This window comes from Piliocolobus tephrosceles, chromosome 8, assembly GCF_002776525.5.
Source record: "Piliocolobus tephrosceles isolate RC106 chromosome 8, ASM277652v3, whole genome shotgun sequence".
In the NCBI taxonomy this organism is placed as follows: Eukaryota; Metazoa; Chordata; class Mammalia; order Primates; family Cercopithecidae; genus Piliocolobus; species Piliocolobus tephrosceles.
In genome coordinates this window covers 81,223,756-81,241,656 of record NC_045441.1, presented here as the reverse complement: position 1 = coordinate 81,241,656, position 17,901 = coordinate 81,223,756, and the positions used below count along the sequence as shown (strand labels likewise).

At 36.1% G+C, this 17,901-nt stretch overlaps 1 protein-coding gene across 3 annotated transcripts in view; it reads left to right on the top strand.

The window, feature by feature from the left end:
* CDK14 (cyclin dependent kinase 14) overlaps window positions 1-17,901 on the top strand; it is a 606,291-nt gene that overhangs the window by 349,492 nt on the left and 238,898 nt on the right. For all 3 annotated transcript variants that reach the window (XM_023226593.3, XM_023226594.2, XM_023226596.2), the window contains one exon: window positions 7,688-7,808. In XM_023226593.3, the coding sequence (XP_023082361.1) occupies window positions 7,688-7,808 (121 nt within the window). The remainder of the gene's footprint in view (window positions 1-7,687; window positions 7,809-17,901) is intronic.

Below are 17,901 nucleotides of genomic sequence, written 5' to 3'. Positions count from 1 at the left end.
AGAAAGAAAGAAAGAAAGAAAGAAAGAAAGAAAGAAAGAAAGAAAGAAAGAAAGAAAGAAAGAAAGAAAGAGAAACCTAGTTGGTTTAGGAAGGAAATGGGAAGAGTTTTCTCAGAAGCCTCTCATACAAACACTCATACTAATTTTTTCTTTCAAAAAGTAAAGAAATTAATACACTAACAAGAGCATATGTTGTCATTTTAAATATGTATGTATAATAATTTTTAACTTTATAGATTGACTTATTTCCCATCAAGTGCAAAGTATTTCTCTGACGTAAATCGCAGTTAGTCTTACCTTACTTGACCTAATTATGGTTGTAATTATGTCAATAAATATTTTCTCTTTAACACATATAGGAACATACCTGTATAATGTTTTGAGTATATATTAATACAAACAAATGCTTTAAAAGTTCTGAATATTATACCTTGACTTAAAACAGATTCTTATGATGAATCAGTGGGTTTTACCTTTAAGTTTTGAAAATTGGTAATAAACCAGCGTGGTTATGGAAATTCATCAAAATTGCCGATTTAGTCAGGCTTTGAAATTCATGTTTTATATTGTGTTGTCATCTAGCATTGGAATAATAACTACAAGTTTCATTAACTGAGAAGCAGAAACTAGCAAATGAAATGTAAACCAGTGAACTGTGAAAATGATATATTCACATATACTCTATTGAAAATGAGTTTTCATTCACTGCTAATGCAGATGTGATGTGATGGGATCATTGAGGTGGAATTATTTAAAGGGCTGTTTAAGAATTTGAGCACATATGATCTTCATACATTGAGTGAAGATTTTAGTGAAAAATATTTCCTTAGAATTACTGAGCATTAATACTTGAATCAATTAGTACTTAAGGTTAGCCTAGTCTGTCCCAGGAGTCAACAAACTTTTTCTTACAGGGCCAGGTACTAAATATCATAGCCTATGGGTCAAATGGTTTAATGCAACAGCAGCTGTAGGCAATACATGAGTGAATGGATGTAGCTGTTTTCCACCAAAATTTAATTACAAAGACAAATGGCTGGCTCTCAGGCCATAGTTTACTGACCCCATATCTCAGGCCCCTCATCATACACATAGTGAAACCAAGGCTAGAAAGCTTAAGTCACTTAATCAAGGAGAAATAACAAACTAGATAGTGCCAGAACCACTACCAGGCATTTAGTTTTGCCATATCACAAGTCTTCCAATATGCATGCTAATGCTCTAAGAACAAAAGTATGTTTCTCATATAGTATTTAGCCAAAGAATTCTAACTAGTTGGTTTACCACATCTGTTAATTTCACTTAAAGTTGTTATTTATCAGAAAACCATATTGTTTTTATTTTCTATGCAAAAAGAGAAAAAATAGAAAAAAATAAATCTGGTACTGTATATGAAAGTTAATTATTTGAATATTTTATGTCTTCTGTGGAATGCTTATATTAAAATGTTATTATTTCTGTTATTTAAAAATTATATATATATGGGTGTGTGTGTGTGTGTGTATAGTTTTTTTGTTTGTTTGTTTTGTTTTGTTTTTTTAGATGGAGTGTCGCTATTGTTGCCCAGGCTGGAGTTCAGTGGTGCGATCTCGGCTCACTGCAATTGCCCCTCCGGGATTTAAGTGATTCTCTGTCTCGGCTTCCCGAGTAGCTGGGACTACAGGCACCTGCCACCATGCTTGGCTAATTTTTGTATATTTAGTAGAGACGAGGTTTCACCATGTTGGCCAGGCTGGTCTTGACCTCCTAACCTCAGGTGATCCACCTGCCTCAGCCTCCCAAAATGCTGGGATTACAGGCATGAGCCACTGCACCCGGCCAAATGAAATATATATATTTTTTAAAAATCTGTGCCGTTTAGGATATATACAAGTTAGGCATAATTTATTGAACTTAAAAAATTCGAGGATAGTTAAATAAAATCAAATATTACCTTAACAAGTTTCAGTGTTTTCTGGACTTAATTCCTTTTTATTTATGTTCAGAGAATACGCTTATTCAGCAGGAAGACTACTGAATAAATCTAAACGTTTTTAAGGGATTTTGGTTTCTTAAAGTCTAGACAGAAACCAAAACAAATATATTACATTCAAAGGAAAGAAAAGGATATTTTAATTGTAATCTTGAAACTACTTTTCCACTTTAAACAACACCATAGGATGGCAAATGTATTTAAAAAACAAACAAAAAACAGGCCTGTCCTTAAGATGCCTAATTTTCTGGAAAGGATACACTTCCTAGTAAGTCAAATAAGAGGGAGGGAGTTGGCGGGTACCCACATCTCATAGTGATTATATGAGTAGATTGGGCATTTAAGTCTTTTGTTGTTATTGTTACTGTTATTCGCATTGAGGTATGTTCCAATTAAACAATAAAATTAATTTTGTTTTTATTTATGTTTTTTGAGACGGAGTTTTGTTCTTTTGCCCAGGCGTGATCTCGACTTACTGCAACCTCCACTTCCTGGGTTCAAGTGATTCTCATACCTCAGCCTCCCGAGTACCTGGGATTACAGGCACGTGCCTGTAATTACATACCCAGCTAATTTTTTATTTTCAATAGAGATGGGGTGTCACCATGTTGGCCAGGCTGGTCTTGATCTCCTGCCTTCAGGTGACCCACCTGCCTTGGCTTCCCAAAGTGCAGGGATTACAGGTGTTAGCCACTGCGCCTGGCCAACAATAAAAATAATTTTAATAAATGTACATCATTTATTGTCTATATTTTGAAGATAATATTGTGCCATGGTCAGACTTGCTAGTGTAATAATCCAGCAAGAGATGATATGAGGACCTAAGAAGGAGGAAGAAAAGAGGGAAGATTATAAAGTAAAATCCACTGGGTTTTGTGATTTTGTAAGTGGAGGGAGACTACACCGAAACAAGACTTCCAGCTTTGGTGAATGGATGGATGGTGATGTATAGCAGTCAGTTGGAGATGCTAACGGATGTAGTACTGGTTGGAAAATTGGAGACAGGAAAAATGTTTAATTGAGATACCTGTGGACTATCATGGAAGATCTAAGTGGACATTTTGATATAGAAACTTGAAGCTTTAGGGGAAGGTTGATGCTAGCAATATGTGTTTGGGATCATCAGTATATATAGATGGTAACTTAAGCCATGGGAGTAAATAAAGTCATTCAGGGAAACCTTGTCAAGTACAGAGAGAAAAGATTAAAGGCTAGAACACCGTAAGAAAATATTTGTTGGTTTTTTATTGATACTCTATAATAGCAGCAATAGAGTATCTTCAAACAGTGTTACCACATCATAAGATATTTAATATAGTAAAAATCCTGTAGGAGGGAGAATACTCCATTTAAAAATTATGTCAAAAAAGAAATTTTTGGCCAGTCTTTGGCTGTGGAATGTGAATGAAGTCCAAAAGCCTTCACCCCATGAACTGATTCATGGAATAGAGAAGGCCTCAAGTCTTTCCCTTCCCAGGGTAACTATCTTATGGTAAAATATTATCCAAGCATTTTATGTCTGTCTGGAGTCAAGTGATAAAGAAAGGAATGTTTCTCCTAGAAATTTTGATTTTGTGATTAACTAGGAGCAAGACGTATTTTTTCTGATTGTTTAATTTGGGGAGTAAGGTGTGTTGAGAGAGAGGTGTGGGAGTTACTCCATAATATAATATGAAACCACTGACCAACACAAAGCGTTCGTCTATTTTCTGGAAAGACTCTGAAGTAATGAAAGGTACTATTTCTATACTGCATTTTAGTTGACTGAAAATTCAGCTAGATTTGCTGTTGTTAATTTTATTTAGTTAGAAAGGAGTAAGTCAGTGTTGCCAGTTCCTTCTCAGTTCCTTAGTCAAAGCAAAGGAATGGGAGTTATCATTTCTGAACCTTATCCTAGGTTGAGCAATTTTCTCCACAGAGTTAAAGAGATTGCTGAAATCCCCAGCCAATTTTACCACCTACAAAGGAAAGGATGCACTGGAATTTGAAGAAATAATTAAATGTACATGGAATATAAGTTCTAGTTTACATCTGTGTACAGCTAAAAGAAAAGAACCTTGGCTATTTTTGGAACTTAAAATAGTTACTAGTAAAATGCATTTGCTCCTGGACTCTTTTGGTATATTCTCTGTATTACTTCTGGCTGGAATTAATATTGAGTGCCTGTAGGACATCTAGCACCTATGCCTAGTAGGGAAATACATAGAACCAGGTCTGAAGTCCAAGGACAGGTATAAGCTGGAGATAAAATCTTGGGCGAAATCATCTATAGATGACAGTTAAAAAACTTGACATAAGGCCTAGTGACCTATAAAGTGTATATATTTGAGAAAGCACTGGTTTGAGCATATGTATATATAGCTATAGACAAAACCAGCATTTAAGGGGCAAAAAGGGGAAGGTCCCAGAAGGAGACCAAGTCATTCCGGTTAACTATCCTCTATCTAAGAAATAAAGTGAGAAAATGTAGAAGAAAGACAGTGGTCAGCAGAGTCTAATGCAGCAGAGAGAGCTATTATGATGAGGCCTGAAGGGTCTTCATTGTTTGGTGCTGAATGGCTGGTCTGCTTAGGGAAAATGTCGGGAGCACTATCCGGTGATTTATTCTGTGTCCATGCCAGAGGGTAGAACCAGGCTCAGGGTAGCAGCAGATATTATCTATAAGGTAATCATCATAGAGATGTGAGGAGGAATTTTGTTATTGAATAAGAGGTTAGCTATAAAACTTCTTAACTCCTCCAGAAACCCAAGATTCTGCTATGCTAGCATCAGGGCAGCTCAACTTTGAATCATTGGCAGTAGGGCTTGAATAGCAGGATTATCCCCTTTATTCTGCGGTCTTTCATTAGTTAGAAATGTCAACACCATGAAGTTGGATACACTGAATTTTATGCAAGCCATTTTAGGTGCCCATCGGAAATTGTACCCCTTCATGAGCACACACTCAGCCAAAGCAGCAACGTGCATATAACCTGAACTTGTCTGGTTAACACTTTGCTTTTTGACTTTTAAATCAAACTAAACATTAATATAAGAAGTTTTGATAGTAATCCATGAACTGCATCTTTTTTAAAAGGTAGTGTAGCTCTCTTCCTGTAGTGTAACCATAGCAACTGACAAGGAACAGAGAAAGAAAGCTTTCACACATGCTGTGCTAATTAATCCTGTCCTACAGTTTTCTTTCAACTGAAGAATGTAGTTTAATGAATTTTGCATGAGTAAGCATGTTTTGATGCATGAACTATATAAACACATATCAATATCTTTACCAAAAATATTTGTTTAAAATGTATATATTTATACTTCAAAGTCTCTTTCTTTCCTCTTTTGTTCATTCTTTTCTTTCTCTTTCTTTGCTTCTCTTTGTCTTTCTTTTATTTTTGTTTTTTGAGTCATCGTTTTAATGATTTTCTCCCTTCTTGAAAAGTTTTGGGATTTTCTTATTAACCAAACAGACATTTTTAGGGTAAAAACTTTTTGTCGATCAATATAGAGGACACTTTCTACAATAAATTGTTTTAATTGACTATATTCAAATGAGATGAGAGAATTTTTCTCAAGCAATGTAGAATATTGTAGCTTAAAAATGTAATAACATTCTTCACTCTATCTGACACATTTACATGCAAACCATTTTAAGAGACTCAGTCTTAATTAAGTTTTGGAAAGTTAGATATTGAAAGCTATGTTTTGGGAAGTTATGTGGCTCATCTGAATAAAATTCGAGTAGTCTTTGGCCTAAACGTGGGAAAAAGGGCAATAATGTAGATAAAGCACTTTTTTCTATTTGTACTTTCCAAAAATATTTAACCAGTCTAGCAAACTCATATTCAGAGTGAGCATAGTTGATCTGAAATTACATGTGGTTATTTTGATTTATACTACGTCTAGGTTATGTTGTGGTCTTATTTTCCCCTTTACAACTGAGGACATCGCAGTTTTTTTTATAACTAGCCTGGTCTGAGCTATCAATGAAAATCTTCAACTTTTTTCATTCTCTCATCCTTCTGGCTTAGCTTTCTGACAACAGAGCCTCAGGAAAACCAAGAGAATCAAGCCTGAATCTTTTTAGCATCCCATTTGACTTGACAACAGCATATGGAACAAGTCAGAACCTATTTCAGGACTTGTGCCTGGCTCTTTAGTCTCCATATGGAACCATAGTCATTGGAAGAACCAACCCTTTTGATGGGATTACCAAGTTCTGGCCACACTTTATCATCTTGATTGTCCCATCTATTGTTCAATTTTGCGTGAATTAAGGTGGGATAAAACCTTGCAGAGGAAAGAAGGAAGATATTGTTATAGAAATCTGTTATCAAAAATAGTTACTCCATTCATGTGCAGAAAAATTGGGGACCATGAATGTGTAAGTATGTCTGTGTGTGTGTAATCTGTATATTTTAATATGGAATACTTATAAATATTAACCAATTTACAGTATACCATTGCATTATTATTAAAACTGACTTGTAGAAAAAAATTGGGGCACTGTAACTGTAGGTGAATTAATTAGAAATTCTTTGTCTTACCAGTTGTCTTACTAATTTTAAAATTTACATATAATACTGAAAATGGACTGCTACATTTAATAAATAAGAAAAAGTCATTTCCTTACTACTACATAAAAAATTTTAAATAGAACATTAAAATGAATATGTTATGGTAGGTTCACTGTAAAAATGTTTTAAGTGCTGCAAACATTGTAACAGTAAATAGTACTTTATTCTTGTCACTAATGAACACAGCTAGATGGAAAACTGTCACACAGGTTTTTTCTTTTAAAAAATGACATCTGTAGATTTTGTGATTTTTAAAATAACTGCGCATTCATTCCACAAATCTTGGGAAAACACTCAGCAAAAGTTACTAAAAAATATGGATAATCCCATATTCCAGAAGAAACCACTGAAGACATTTAAATGTATTTTCTGCCAAACTTTTTTCTTTTTTAGAGGGAAAAAAACCCAGACCTGCCAATCTTTATCTGTGCATGAGTATTTATGGTTAGGAGGTCAAATTGCACATACCTTTTCACTTAACACCTTCCCAGTTTAAAAAAATTCTTAGAGGACATTTTAATTTATCATATATCATCTCATCAATGTATGTACCAGATTTGACTATTCCTTTATATTTATTTATTTAGATGTTTTTTCAAAAGAGCTTCTGCAATAAGCATTTCCTAGAGAGTATTTGACAGAACACTGAAACCACAAGAAATTGTAGGACAATTCTTTGAGGAAAGTGTTATACTCTCATCTTGCAGATTCACAATACACATTAGAACAATTAAGAAAACTGAGAAGTTTCACAATTTAAGTATTCTTTAACTTTCTAAATCTATTTTTTTCTCAAAATTATTTGACCAAGGAACCCTTTCTCACAATACTTATAAATCTAAAAAATTCAAGAGACTTCTAAGCTCCTGTGTTATTAATAGTTTATGAATTATTTGTGTACTCTGCTGATATTTTATTAGATTCATGACATCAGTGCTTTATTAGGAAATATAAATGTTTTAATGGTTATTAGCATGGGTTAAAAACAGAAACCACAATATGCTTTCCCCAGCTTTTTATTAACTTTGACACTGCACTCCTGATTCTGTATTAAAAGATCAGGTTTGACCTTTAAAACTGTGAACATTCAAATTTAAATCCCCTTGTTTTGCTAATGCCTGTTAAACTTCTTTATGTTTCATGTAACCCACAGGTCTTGCAAGAGCAAAATCCGTCCCTAGCCACACATACTCCAACGAAGTGGTTACCTTGTGGTACAGACCTCCAGATGTCCTTCTAGGCTCCACAGAATATTCCACCTGCCTTGACATGTGGTGAGAAATGGAAGCTTTACTCTTGCTAATCTATCTGTAGTGCTTGGTCTGGGTCAAGCCTAGACAAACATCCTAACAGTTTGAATGAAGATTAATGGTGCAGGAGTGTTTGCCTGCATGTGGCCATGCTGCTGGATGTTTAAAAACATGATTGGGAATGTTCTCTAATTAGAGTCTCCTTTGCAGATGGTGTGTGGTAATGGTTCTTGATGGACAGGGGCAGAGACATTTTTCTAACTGTCAGTATCATGATTTTTCTCTCTAAGAGTCTTAATTTGTGACTATATCTTATAATAAGGGAAGTATATATCTCCAGACGGCAACAGGATTGAAGTAGCAGGGAGTATGTTTAAATTTGCAACAAAGCTCTAATGAGTGGTCTGAAAATTTTGGTGTAACTGTTAGGCACCAATTTGACTCACAGTATGTACCTGAAAACTTCTGACACTAGTTATCCAAAATGAAATAAAATGACTACTTTAAAAAAAATTATATGTTTAATTTTAGGTCTCACTTTCACACATGCTTTAGCAAAGCTTTAAAAATCTATTTTATGAGGTCCAATGACTGTCAAGATTTAATTCATAATTAGTATTAATGGTAAACTATGTTGAGTTCCCTATTAAGTGTGAGCCAAATCAAACAATCAAATAAGGGAATAATCTAATTTTTGGCACGAAGGACAGACTGTTGAACGTGTCTTTTATTAATAGAAAAATTTCTTTTCTAGACTCACAGTTGTGTCCAAAGTAAAACAATTTACATAGCACATGGCTGTTTTATAATAGGAGTCATCTTCCCTTAATGATTATGCCCCCATATGTAGAATTCTGTGTGTTCATGTAAGTTTATGACCTCAGTAAAACTGCAGTATGTGTTGTTTATCTTATTGTTGTATACTTACTTCAGTCCTCTACCCCCAGTAATCTTCCCTTTTCATAAATTGGCCTGTGATGAGGCCTGGCTTCTTTCCTGATGTTTTTGATCCAAAAATGTTATGGTGAGAAAACAATCAAGTTTCTCATGATCTAGGGCACAGTGCAGATTTTTTTATGTTCCAGCAGCCCTCCCTAGGAATGAGACTTGGGGATTTCTAAAGCTACTGAGGATACCTGCAACATTTTGTGTACATGAGAACATATTTATTTTTATTGAAGTGTAGCTCTAAAGCTTTCAGTAGAGCTACAAGAAAATCAGACAATCATACAGCTTAAGATCTGTTGTCATAAATTTTGTAATGCCTTATACTAAATCTAATAGCATTTTAGTGATATTCTAAAACACTGAGAATAAAGATGATCATCTATCATTAAAGGGCTGAGCTAATCTTTATTTTATCACACTTCCTGGCTTTTTTGGGGGGACGGTTGTTTACACAGTTATATTTTTTTTCCCAACACAGGGATTTGGGTAAAACAGATATTTAGATAATTAGTGTAATGGCAGAAAAAGTTGAAAATAAAGGCCAATGAATGAATCAGGATATTAGTTACTTTCTTATCCCTTTCCTACTTCGTGACTTATAGTTGGCTATGCAAATAGTGATTACTTAAGATTCTTGTGTTATGGGGATTTTTCTCGATTTTTGGGGTATGGAAATTCTAGGTTGTCTTTCAGTGAGGTCAGTTAGGGACTCTGCTAATAAAACATTGGTTGGAAACATCTGTGGCTTGGAGCAGTTTTGTGTTAGTTGCTTGGCAGTTCAGTTAAGACTCTACCCTCAATAACATTTTTTTACATACTAGTGGCTAATGTTTCCCAAACCTTTAAAATCACCAAGAACCAAATGGACTGTGACATAATATGTGTGTTTCTGAGGTGTAGCTCAGTATTTGATTTCCAGCGTGTGTCACTTTTTCTTCCACGTGTGTGTGTTCATTCTCTCAAGGAAGACAGTTTGGACACTTTCTGCCAATTTGCTTTGAACAGAGACATAATGGAAGCACAAGAAGAAGACTGTTATTTAAGTGGAAAGGAGGAAAACTGATAGAAAATAGTAGACCCCAAATGCCCTTTTGTCTACATGCCAAGATTATTCATCGCCAGAACCAAATAGCGAATGTGTTATGTCTGAACAGCTTCCCATGGTTACCGGCTCTTCACTTCCAAGCCTTAAAATCTATGTTATATCTATGGTACACCTGCCTGTCTGAATCTGATTTCATTTCAAGCCATTTTCTAAAAGCTATCTTGTTATTATCCTATAAGTCAAATAAAATGTGTTTTTCCAGTTAGAAGTTCACAGGCACTGATTTCTGCATAATCGATGACATCGATGTTGGGTTTTCAGAGAACTAGAAATGGGACTATAATTGAGTCATGGCTCAGCTGCAGCAAAGAGAAGTGCAAATATTAACCCATGGAGAATAGCAGGGAGGCAGGTGGCAGTAGTTTCAGGCCTTTTTACAGTTCATTTATCAGCATGGGGCAGTAAGGTAGTTACTAAAAACTAATGATCCCTGTACAGTGTTCCATTTTCCAGTTTTCTCTTTAAATAGCCACAGGAAATAAAAATATTAATGAAGACACATATGCATTATCATTTGCCAGCAAGTGATGGAAATCAGAGGTGGCTGTGTTACGATTTCCTCCTCCAGGTTTCCAACACTTGCAATAAACAAACAACCCTGTGTGATTTGGGAACTCATCAAGATAGCTAGTTTTTGATGCTTTTATCAAAATGGATAGTTTCTGATACTTCTATCTCCCTCTGTAAAGGAAATTTTAAGCAGAGGAATCAAATTGAGCATTTCCTGTGTATAACTTCTCTTAATTTTTGGATTTATAACTCTTTGAAAGTCAAGGCATAGGAAATCATTGCTAAGCTTTTTTAAACCAAAAAGGCTTACTGAGTTCTGAAAGCTACATTAAGAGAAGTGCAGATGTAACAAGCAGCTTCTCTGTGTAGTTCTTCCCTTGCTAGGAAGCTCTGCTCAGTTGAGGTCATTGTTCCAAATAAGCTGTATATTCCTCTGTAGAAGTTCATAAATATGTTTAGTGCTGCATTTGTTTTTCGAAAGCAGAAAAGCAGAAGGTCACTTGGGATTATTTTAAGGGCTTAATTTTTAAAATAGGGTGACTAAGTCATTTTCTGCTAACAAATGATTATCTCATCAAGACCACAGTGCTTTGGGGGTGGGTAAAATATATAGTAGCACTACCCTGAGGTATCAACTACAGTTCTCCCCAACACCCCAACAGTATATGAAGAATGATAGCATGACAGTCTCTTCCTTTCATCATCTTTTAAAAAGCTAATTAACATATTAACTATGCTTGTCAAAATGTGGGGCAAGTCATTTATAAATAAGCCTGTCAAATGTAATGAGATTGCATATTAAATCATCCATTTCTCTATTACATCTCTGATTTAAGATTAAAATTAATTTATTTAACATTGTAGCAGCTGGGTGGTTAGAAAAAATTTCCATACCACTCTTGATATATAGAAAAATGTCCACATCAAAATTGATTTTGCATATATTAGAAAAGAAATTGCCTGTTTAGTAAGTATTAAAAGGCCATTTAGCTTTGCTTTTTTATTAAATAAGCCTAATCACCATACATACTGGCAATATACAAAATTCTGCCATCATCTTTAATCATCTTTCTTGAACCAAGGAAATGTATATAATAAAATAATGTTTCTTAGGATTTAGGTTTATTTACTAATGTTTTAAGGTAAAGAATCACAAATTAGCTCTAGCATAGCCCCTACTCTGAAAATCAATTTGTTCTATATGAGGTCCTGTGGTTTGACTTGAGACTTGAGTGATAATAATAGTAACAACAATAGATACTTCTATTGAACACAAACTGTATTCTGAGCCCTGTTATGCATTTTAATTACTTACCTATTTTACCATGATACAGTTTGAGAAAACCAAACCCAGAGAGACTAAATAATATGGGTAAGGTCATGCAGTTAATAAACAGAGTACACATTCAAACTCAAGGATAACCTACTCAAAGCCCTTTCTTTTTACAAGATACTACATAATCTCTTAAGATGATTTGTTTACAAATTGATCTTTATTTTACCACTAGAGCAACTCCAAAACACAAATACAGCAAAACATAGATTTTATAATTTAGGTTATATTCTGAGTCATGTCCTTTGTATAGCTCAAATATAGTGGGTGTCTTTCACTGTCTCTCAACAGCTTGTGGACTCTTTTTCTCTCCTGCCATCAACTTTTTAAAACATTTTACTATATAGTTTTATTCAAGGAAGAGTTTTTTTGTTTGTTTGTTTGTTTTTAATAAACTACGACAGGAATCATTGGATTGAATACATTTTCACAAGACTAGTACTTATGCTGGCATGTATTAATATTTTCCCAATTCCTAGCCATTACTCATTTATTACTTTTGCTAAAATGAATGAGTTCATTTTAAACCGAAGGATAGTAAGAATGAGAATTTGAGTTCATGAGTTATGCTGAATCATCTATCTGTCAGCACTGTTTGTACTATTTCTAATTAATGAGGTCATAAGACCAAGGAGCATATGAATTAGTTACTGTCAAATGTAACACCTCTTTAAGAGTTCTTGAGAACTGCTCAAATAATGCATGATCCAAGTGACTTGTTGGTGTAGCCACCGAAATGCAATACAACATAACAAAAGAACTGGGGACAGTCAGGACATCCAGGAGATTGAAGCTGATCTCATGGTGGCAGCCATGGTTTCTAAGCCTACTCCCACTATGGAAGTCCCTTAAAATTAGGATGACCCTATAGTTTATTATTATACCAGGACACCATTGAGAGTTAATAATTCTGCCGGGATAATAGGTGTAAAACAGAGATAACTGTGACATGTGGTCACCTTTCTCATAATACACTAGAGCAATAATTTGCTAAATACTACTAAACAGAAGAGACTTAACACATTCAAGTATTTAATTCACACTAAAGACTGCTGACTACAAACTCAAATTCCTTGCAACAAACTTAATGTTACATTGCCTAATACAAATTATCTCTGTAAGTACAGTTCTCTCATATTAGGTTATTGTGGCATTTTAGAGTGGCTACCAAAGTGCCAAATTTAGTGATAGCTTTGGGATGCTGAAAGGAAGCACCTCGATTTTTCTGTCAAAAATCTAATGTGGGGCTGGGCACGATGGCTTACAACTGTAATACCAGCACTTGGGGAGGCTGAGGCAGGTGGATCACCGGAGAGCAGGAGTTCAAGACCAGTCCCACCAACATGGTAAAACTGCGTCTCTACTAAAAATACAAAATTCGCTGGGCATGGTGGCACGTGCCTGTAATCCCAGCTACTTGGGAGACTGAGACAGAAGAATCTCTTGAACCCGGGAGGCAGAGGTTACAGTGAGCCAAGATCGTACCATTGCACTCCAGCCTGAGCGACAGAGTGAGACTCCGTCTCCACAAAAAAAAAAAAAAAAAAAAAAAAAAAAATGCCTAGTGTGGTTATAGTTTTTATATTCCATTGTTGTTTATTGGTGTGTATGTTTGTAAGAGAAAGAGTATTTGTGTGTGCATATGTTTGGTCATTCATTGTCAATAAATTAGATGAATGATAATATGTAAAATGAGGCATTGATCTACCAAATCTCTTTAAGAACAAATAAAAATTTCCCCATTTTAAATCAACATTTGCACAACAATTGGCTATCCACAAACTGGTTTTTGGGTAATTTTTAAATAGCCAGTCACAGAGACTCAGTTTCATGACATTATTATAACCCTTGGTGTACTCAGCTGCCTCACTGGTTTGTGAGAATAACAAGAGATGGTTACATGTAAAATTTTTTAAGAAATATAAAACTCCACAAATGTTGAGAACAGTGTTCTTATCAACTCTTAGAATGTAAATCAGCCAAGCTAAAAATACTGCATTTCTATTGGGGTGTAGCATCCAAGGGTGCTATGGGATATATAAAAGCTGCTCTATTTGGTTTTAGGGAAATTAACACACTGTCTATGTCTTGAGAATCAAAAATAATTTTTGGCCCAGGATATTCTCATCTTAAGAGAGAGAGAGACAGAGCCTGTGTGTGTGTGTGTGTGTGTGTGTGTGTGTGTGTGTGTGTGTCTGTGTGTCTGTGTGTTTTAATTTAGAAATATGTAGTCAGGAGTGTTGGCTTACACCTGTAATCCCAGCACTTTGGGGGCCAAGGTGGGAGGATGGCATGAGGCTAGGCATTTGAGACCAGCCTGGGCAACATGCTGAGATCCCATCTCAGCAAAATATAAAAATTCTGTTAGCATGGTAGAGGGTGCCTATAGTCCCCACAGGGGGCTGACGTGGGAAGACGGCTTGAGCCCTGGATTTCAAGGCTGCAGTGAGCTATGATCACACCACTGCACTCCAGCCTGGCCCCAAGAGTGAGACCTACAAAAATGGGAATATTGAGGAAGGTGATGGAAGACAAAGGTTTTTTTTTTTTTTTTGAGACGGAGTCTCGCTCGGTCACCCAGACTGGAGTGCAATGGCGCAATCTCAGCTCACTGCAACCTTTGCCTCCCAGGTTCGAGAGATCTCCTGCCTCAGCCTCCTGAGTAGCTGGGATTACAGGCGCCCACTACCATGCCCAGCTAATTTTTGTGTTTTTAGTAGAGATAGGGTTTCACCATGTTGGTCAGGCTGGTCTCGAACTCCTGACCTTGAGATCCACCTGCCTGGGCCTCCCAAAGTGCTGGAATTACAGGCATGAGCCACCGCGCCCAGCCGACAATGGTTTTTAAAGGAAAATGAGAAGAATTACACAATTTTTGTGATAATTGTCCTTGACTACAAAGATCAGTAACAAGGGTGGCGGCAGTCTGACATTGGGCAGGCAGATGTCTTCATAGAAGTATTTTTTGTGTGTGTAAGGTTGCAGTGGCCTTTGTGCCAGGCTGTGTATTTTGCAGCCTTTTGTGATAGTTTTCATTCATGAAAACCCTTCCTTCGTGGCCTTCCTCAGCTCTGTTTGTCAGGGATTTTAACACAAGTGACTCCATTTTGATTGTGACAACTTTCACAAAATGTAACTAGCAGTGTTTTGCTGTGTAAAGGAGAGGCATTGTTATAGTAGAAAGCACATTGAAAACCTAGGTTAGCTTCCCTCTGCCACTTCTTAGCTGCGTGATTTTAGTTGAACAGATTCCTTAGCTACTCCTAGCTTCAGTTTCCGAACCAGAAAACTGTAACAATAAAACCTATTGCAAGTATAACCCATAACTAATACACACCACAACAATAACAATAGAAAAACAGTGATCTTCTGCCTCATCCATACCCACCCTTTAATCCTATTTTCCAGAAGCAACTACTTTTAACTATGTTTGCTTTTAATTATTTTTTATTTATTTTTACTTTTAACTCTTTTAGACATAGTACTTTACTTCTGTCTGTCTTAAATTGCTTATATTGCTATTCATTGATTTACTATTTTCGACACTGTCTACTAAGTAGGTATTATGGTAGTTGAGGATTTAACTTGCTTCTGTCAACCTTCATTATACTAACTTATAATCTATATCTCGTCTTAGAACATTTATAAATATTATTCATGCTTAAAGTCAAGTAGTATTTATGATTATATATTTTCTTGTATAACCTTTTGCTTTTCCTGGACTTAATAACTGTCTGTGATTCTTATTAGCTGTCTTTGCTCTTATGGCTAATTGTGAAGAATTTGTCAATTACCTATGAAAACATATTTTTCAAATTCTCAAACACAACAGCAGATCTGTCAGTTCCATTTACTTTTTTTACATCTCCTTTCCTCAACCATTTTCTTGAAACTTTCCTCTCTCGGCTTTCTGATTTCTTGCCTTAGCACAATGTAGCACTTCTTATCTCAGACTTCATTTGCTCCCCACTCATCCCCATCCTCACTTTGTCTCTGCATGGTGTTGTAGGTCCTAAGCTGGTTATTCTCTGTTCTCTTCCCAGTCTGTTCCCCACCGTCTTCTGTCCTGCCCTGTGTCTTACTTGGCTGACCCCTAGGGAATTGCATCCTCTGAGCTGCCATCACTTACTGGTTTCCAGCTGGGTTCAGGCAAAAACAAGTGGGAGGAGAGAGTGACTGTGTATGTTTCCCTAATTCTTCCCCATGTTAGACCATGTTTCTGGAAATGACTAACTACAACTTCTTCGGGGAAGCTTCTCTCCCATGGCTCTAGCTCTCAGTACACACTAATAACACTTAGTTCTTAGTTGGAGAGGGAGTCATGGCTTCCTGCTGTTGCTAGACTTGGAGTATTTCAGTATGTCTTATTGGTTCTCTTATAGCTCTATTTGTAGTCACTTCTGGGTTGGATCCATTTTCCTTCTGGAGTGTCACTGACTGCAGATTCCCTTTATCTGGATTCCATGTCTTCCTCCTTTAGGTGCATTAGAAGAATGCATAAATTAGAGATACAGTTTTCAAATTCTTAGTATTTTGAAAATGCCTTTATTCTACTTTCACAAATGATTGATATTTGGCTAAGTGTATATCATTAATGATAATGTATAACTTGAATATTAATTTTTTCCTCAGAATTTTCAGTACATTATTTTATTTCCCTAGAGCTTCTGGTATTGCTGCTGAGAAGTGTGATTCCATTCTCGATCATTTGTGTGCCCCCTCATACTTCCTCTCTGGAGGGAATTAGGTTCTTCTCTCTATCCCTGGTATTCCAGAATTTCATGATGATATTGCTTTGGTAGTGTCTTTTTCTATTGGTGCTGGGTAAGTTTCCTTCAAGATAAAGACTAATGTGTTCTAGCTCTTAGGAAACTTCTTGAATTTCTTTTAAAAAAATGATTTCTTCCATCCTCTCTGTCTTCACTTTCTAGAAAATTTGTATTACTTTGATATTGGAGCTCCTTTCTTAATCCTCTATTTTCTAAAGTCTTTTATTTAACTTTTTATCTTACAAATCTTCTATTTTTTAAAAAAATTCAGCTTCCATATATAAAATTGTTCTTGCTTCCTTTCCTTCTGATTTATATTTCTTAAACACGGGGATGGGGACTTTTTTTTTTTTTTTTTTTGCTTTCCATTTACTTTTATACATTAAGCACTATAAATCTATACACTTAGGAAGGGCCCAATTAACCAGTCAGTTCACTGTATATTGTTCAGGCAAAGAGCGAAACTTCTGGCTGGGAGGTCCTCAGATGTCAGTATCTTAAGGCTTATTCTTTGTTCCTCCTCACATGCTGATTACAGGCAGCTGACATCCTCATAGCAGAGTGGAAAGGGGAGCTGATGGTCACATACATCAGTAAACGCATTTTTCACTTGATTTCCCTTTTTTTCAGCTCAGTGCCTCGCCCTGCTCTCTACTGCAACTTTTATCTTCAATTTGAGGCCTCCTGGGTTTAATGTCATGTACCCTGCTGGTGTGTGTTTAGGGTGAGATAAGGGATAGTCAGAGAAGACCTATGAGGCAAAAGTTTGCTCTTCATACAAATTTTCATTTCTGTCCTCTGTCTCCAGCTGTCAGACTCAGCTTCACACTTTTCACATCCTGAACTTTTTCCAAGTTGCTGTAGGTAAATAATCTGACTATAACTTGAAGCTGTAACTGCCTGTGGTCTGCCTAGATTGTCATGTCTTCACCTACATCTTCTCAAAACAGGTTACCTCTCATGGACTTGTGCCTTCTCCTAGATTTCTTTTATCCTTGTTTAAAATTTATTTCCTAACTGACACTTTGGTCACTTTGGAGAAGACAAATGCAGCCATGTTAGTGGGTGCTGCTTGAGGTTCCTCACCTTGAATGTCTTGATATTATGTCAGGTTGTCCAGAAGGGATGAAAAGAGGGAAGGAGGGAGGTGGGAGGGAAGGGAGGGAGGTAGGGGGAGAGGGAGGGAATGAGGGAGGAAGGGAAAGAAGGAAGGAAGGAAGGAAGGAAGGAAGGAAGGAAGGAAGGAAGGAAAAGGAAAGGAAAGGAAGGCTGGCTCATATTGTATAAGGAGGAAATTAGGTTCATATTGTATAAGGATCTTTGTGGGAAGGGAGCTGCCCTAATTCTAGAGGTGTCCAGACAGGGATATCTATGCACGTTTTACCACATGCCCTGCTTTTGTTGATTATTTAATATTGGTAACTTTAACTGTGAACATTGACTACTAAGGGT